Source organism: Corvus brachyrhynchos, unplaced genomic scaffold (genome assembly GCF_000691975.1).
Source record: "Corvus brachyrhynchos isolate BGI_N302 unplaced genomic scaffold, ASM69197v1 scaffold37, whole genome shotgun sequence".
Taxonomy (NCBI): Eukaryota; Metazoa; Chordata; class Aves; order Passeriformes; family Corvidae; genus Corvus; species Corvus brachyrhynchos.
The window spans coordinates 1,046,749-1,052,017 of NW_008239289.1; the positions used below are offsets into that span (position 1 = coordinate 1,046,749).

At 39.5% G+C, this 5,269-nt stretch overlaps 1 protein-coding gene across 1 annotated transcript; it reads left to right on the forward strand.

Moving 5' to 3' along the window:
- Nucleotides 1–1,794: 1,794 nt before the first annotated feature.
- Nucleotides 1,795–4,620, forward strand: ISCA1 (iron-sulfur cluster assembly 1). The gene is made up of 3 exons (XM_017740464.1): nt 1,795–1,890; nt 3,602–3,707; nt 4,178–4,620. Exons 1-3 carry the CDS (start codon nt 1,816–1,818, stop codon nt 4,324–4,326), a joined length of 330 nt encoding a protein of 109 aa, XP_017595953.1. The 5' UTR covers nt 1,795–1,815; the 3' UTR covers nt 4,327–4,620.
- Nucleotides 4,621–5,269: the final 649 nt, after the last annotated feature.

Consider the following 5,269-nt stretch of genomic DNA (forward strand, 5'->3'; position numbering starts at 1 on the left):
CCCGCGCTGCGCCACTCCGTCTGCGGAACCGTGGAGTTCCGGGGCAGCACCGGTGAGGCCCCTGCGAGCGCGGGGCCTTGTGGCATAGACACCCCCAAAAAGAGTATTTAATTAAATTTTTTTTTAAAAGGGAAATGTGTTAGCTACGGAGGCTGACGCGTAGGTTGTTTCCAAGAAGGCTTTACATCCTGTTGTTAATAATAAAGGACGTGTATTCTGTACCAGCGCCGTACTGGAGAGGCCAAACTTGAAAACATGGTGTTCGGTCATAGGTTGGACTCGATGATCTCAGAGGTCTTTTCCAGTCTCTGATTCTGAGAGAGATCACTGCAGAAAAAAGTGCAGTCAGTTGTTCCGTGGAGGAACAGGGGCAGATCGAGTGCACACAGTTCAGTCGTTTGTCAGAGTAGGTAATTCCTGCTCAGTGGGTCTCTAACAACAGGACTGGTAGCGGTAATTTGAAAGGGTTGTCTACTGCAAGTCTACTTGCGGTTTGCTTTGTGTGTTTATTAAGCCGGCTTATAGTAAGAACTTCACATAACTAATGCATTTCTTGGTGTCTTAGAAATTTGTAGGCATGTAATGGAAATTTTGACATTTGCGTTGTGTTCTTGTATTTCTGCATCAACTAGACCTGCGTGAATGGTGAATTTTATCTGGTGTAAAGTCACAGGTTCCCTTTAGGTTAACGGGGAGAGAGAAGTAGACCATGAGCCCTCTATATCTAACTGATTTTTCTCTGCAATGTGTGTGTAAAAAAATTTTCACAAGAACAGAGCTACTTGATTGAATTATGGTAGTTATTTTTGGGGGAAAAAAAACCCAAAGAAACAACATGGATCTTGACAGCCTTGAGAGGTGGGCTGATACAAACATCATGAAGTTCAGCAAAGTGAAGTGCAAGGTCCTGCACCTTGGGTTGGGGCAATCCCAGGCACACCAACAGGTTAGGTGGAGAATGGATTGAGAGCAGCCCTATCAAGAAGGATTTGGGTCTGATGGTTGCTGAGAGGCTGGACATGACCCAGTGATGGGCACTTGCAGCCCAGAAAGCCAGTTGTGTCCTGGGCTACATCCGAAGCAGCACGGGCAGCAGGGGAGGGAGGGGATTCTGCCCCTCTGCTCTGCCCTGGTGAGACCCCACCTGGAACACTGCATCCAGCTCTGGGGCCTCCAACATAAGGATGTGGAGCAAGTCCACAGGAGGCTGCAAAGTTGATAAGAGGACTGCAGCCACCTCCCTTACAAACACAGGCTGAGAAGGTTGGGGCTGTCCAGCTTGAAGAAGAGAAGGTTGTCTGGAGACCTCATGGCAACCTTCCAGTATTTGAAGGGGGCCCACAGGGAAGCTGGAGACAGATTCTTCATCAGGAACTGTAGTGATAAAACAAGGGGGAAATTTAGACAGGTATTAGGAAGAAATTCATTAACTGTGAGGGAGGTGAGGCACTGGAACGGGTTGCCCAGGGAAGTTCTGGATGTGTTTAGGGCCAGTTTGGATAAGGCCTTTACAAACCTGTCCCTGCCATGGCAGGGGTGTTGGAACTAGATGATCCTTAAGGTTCTCTTCCAACCCAAACTGTTCTGATATGCTGATTCTAACAGCCAAACCCCCCAGTGTTAAGGATTAAGGATTGAATTCTTGAGGTATCTGTTTGCTGGCAGTGTGGGTGAGGAGAGGAGTGAAGAGGTGTTGTTTTCTGTATCAATTAGGTTGAGCAGACATCTGTTTTACAGCAGTGTGTATCTTACATGCCTCAACTTTAATACATGCAAATACTCATTGCAAATAAACAAAAAAATATTAAAACTTATATGTATGCTTCTGTCTTTCAGACCCCTTCTGCTGTCCAGAAAATAAAAGAGCTTCTGAAAGATAAACCTGACCATGTAAGTATAACATAATAATAAGTGTGTAGGGTGTGCAAAGGTATTAGCACAACTCATGATTGCAAAGCATTTCTGGTTAACTTAGAAGTTTGAAATGAGCACTGAAGTGTTTGTTAGAGATGTTGACATCTTTTTTTGGTGGGGAATGCATTAGCTTATTTGTATATCCAGCTTTGTTTTGTTACGAAATGAAATGCAGCAAACAACTGACTGTAATGACATTTCACTGTACTGTTACTGCTGAGATTAATAAAGCTGGAAAAATTTTAAGCTTCAAGTATTTTTGAGATACATTTTAGTGGAACCCTTTAGTGTGGCATAGTGTTGACTTCTGATAGGGAGAGAGCTCTTCAGCTGTTGATATTAAGACGTTATTATTTAAGTTCTTGTAGGAATTCTCATTGTGAAGTATGCAGTAATAAAGTTATATTCATATGCATTGGAGAACTTCTAATTCTGAGGAAACTTGCCAGGCAGTCTGTTTTTTTAACTAATCAGTGTTTCACCAAATAATGAGTTTGTCATCTTTTCTTCCTGGGGGAAAGACACGCAGAGGCTTCTTTTATAACCGTTGTAAAAGCAAACATTAGCTTTTTTTTAACAAGTGAGTATTATTTCAAGAAGAACATTTCTTTTATTAACAAGCCCATTGTTTCTTTTTCTTCCTGCACATCTGCAACTAACTAGACTTACTTGTGCTAATGTTTTAAACCATCCTAAGGAAGCCCTGGGCCTACAATTGATATAGTCAGTCATTTCCTGGCTGTAGATGGTGTTTGCATTTTCCAGCCCATTATTTGTAGCAGTTCCTGTAGAGAAATGTATTACCCTTAAAGGGTCAGATGCAGTTTGTCTTGAGATCCCATTTGATGACAACTGTTGCATTTTGATACATTTTTATCACAATATACGGACATCGATAATAAAATTGCCTCTTAGTTATGAAGCACTGGTTTGTGGAAGGTGATACTTCTTAAAGATTGTTACACACAAATAGTTTTCTACTTTGTTAAAACTTTTTCTCAGTTTTTTTCCTTACATGGATGCTCTTTTTGTCAGACTTGTTGAACGCTGTGAATGTTACAAACATTGACTAAGTTGGCTTTTAAGGCCAGTTAAAACAGTACACATACAGACATATTTGATTTAGGGAGGGGTTTGCTTTTTGAGTGAGACTGGCAATAAAGGTAGTGAAAAATCAAAGTATGTTTTTCAGAACTTTGGTTTAAAGTAAGTTTTCTGATGGTGTCATTACAACAGTTCTAATCCAGTAACTGCCCTTGTTTTGGCCTCACAGCTTCATAATTACGTTACTGTCTATAGTCTTGTCATAGTACCTGAATTAGCATCTGAGTAAACTGTAGTTTGAAGTCACAAAAGTATCTGTCTTTGAAATTTGACCTTTTTGAGACCAGGTTCCTACAAGAGTCCCAATGGTTCATTACTTCAAAACTTTAACATACTGTAGGGCATGATCTGCAGCAGCAAGCACCAGATGTTTTTTTTTACCGTGGCAGTCAAATTTATAAAAGAAAAAAGAAAAAGTTATCTCTTAATGTGTTAAAGTAATTCACTTTTGCATTTAGGCAGTGGAGAAAAATAAATGTCAGCATTTCGTTGTTCTGCATACTTTTTAACTTGCTATTCTGAATAGGTTTTAAAAAGGAAGTCATGCATGTGGTGGTGTTTTTTGTTGTTTATTGGTTTTTAGGTAGGTGTGAAAGTAGGTGTTCGTACAAGGGGATGCAATGGACTTTCTTACACATTAGAATATACAAAATCGAAAGGAGACTCTGATGAAGAAGTAGTTCAAGATGGTGAGTTTCTGGTGCAGCAGCACAAGCTTCTCGGGTGGTGGGGATGAAACCTGGTCATTTTGAGAGAAGAAATCTGTGTTGTCAAAGTTTTGTGCATCTTGTTGGATTCACAGACTTTAAGAAAGGTATAAAATGGGTTACCGTCTGTAATGCATGGGAATTGCGTACTGAAGCTGAGGTTCGGTGCCATGTTCTACAGCTTATTTTCCTCAGCATCATTTTTTTTTGTCCCCATTCAAAATTACAGACATTCATGTGCACACCCAAGTAACAGTTCCAGACTTTTGCCAGACTTCTATAGGCAGATTGAAAACAGTGATGAAAGTGCCCCACATTAGGCCAGGGAAACCAAGTTGTACTGGTAGTCTTCATATTTAGCTTCCTCTTTTTTTATTACTGGTCAAAAGAGAATTTCAAAGTGAATGATGGTTTTGCTGTATGTAATTTCTGCTTTTTCTCTTGTTTTCAAGGCGTTAGAGTGTTTATTGAAAAGAAGGCACAGCTGACACTTCTAGGAACTGAAATGGACTATGTAGAAGACAAACTGTCCAGTGAATTTGTCTTCAATAATCCAAACATCAAAGGAACGTGTGGCTGTGGAGAAAGCTTTAACATCTGAAATCTCAGGACTACTTCTTTGACTTTGAGCAGCCCAAAACACTTACTATTATGACTCTGAGAAGCAAATGCATTTTCTTCAGGTTTGTAGGCTGCGTAAAGTGGGGATACTATTAAGAAAAATAAATTTAAATATTTGAAAATGTAAGCTGTGTGTTAAATTCCACCACTGATGTAGTTACGCTGTAATTTGTGATGAGTTGGGATCTAAAAGGTAAGAACAGTAAGTGCTGCAGTAACATCACTGTACTTCCACTTGCCAAGGAAATAAAATCTCACTGTTCTTCCTCTGTCATTTTCTTTGTCAATCCTACTCATACTTCCCCATTCAAAACCCATTTGAAAGAATATATTGTGTTCTGCTTTGATTTGGGGAAAACAAACAAACCAATGAACAAAAAATCTCAACCATTTCTGTGTGAGTATTTATAAGGATTTATATATACAAGCACACAGTCCTTGCTTATTTTGTAGTTTTCCAGTGCTTTCATCTTTTTACAAGTGCATTTTCTGGTGGTTTATTTTCCCTTAAATTCAGGGAAATAAAAATGTTGTTCATGTATTAATATAGTGGTAGACTATGGTAGCACTGGTATAGAAATGCTTCAAAGAGGGCTAGCCTAATTTTAATTATTTTCCTTTCTTTGTTGAAGGCACAGTCCCTGCTGTACTTGGTCATTTTCAAAACATGAAGTATCTGGCACTGGAGGGCTAAAAAGTGATACACAGGCCTTGTTTTTCACATTTCAGTTTCTTTTCTTGCCTCAATTAATTTGCAAAGTTGGTAAAACTGCCTCCACTTTCTCATTCCCCATGTTCACAAAATGTGCTCTGTTTGCACCAAAATCTATGAACACTTCCATTGAGAGACAAATGCCAGATTTCTCATTACTTTTTTTTTTTTTTTTTTTGGTAATCATGCATGCTACTAATTTTTTTATGTT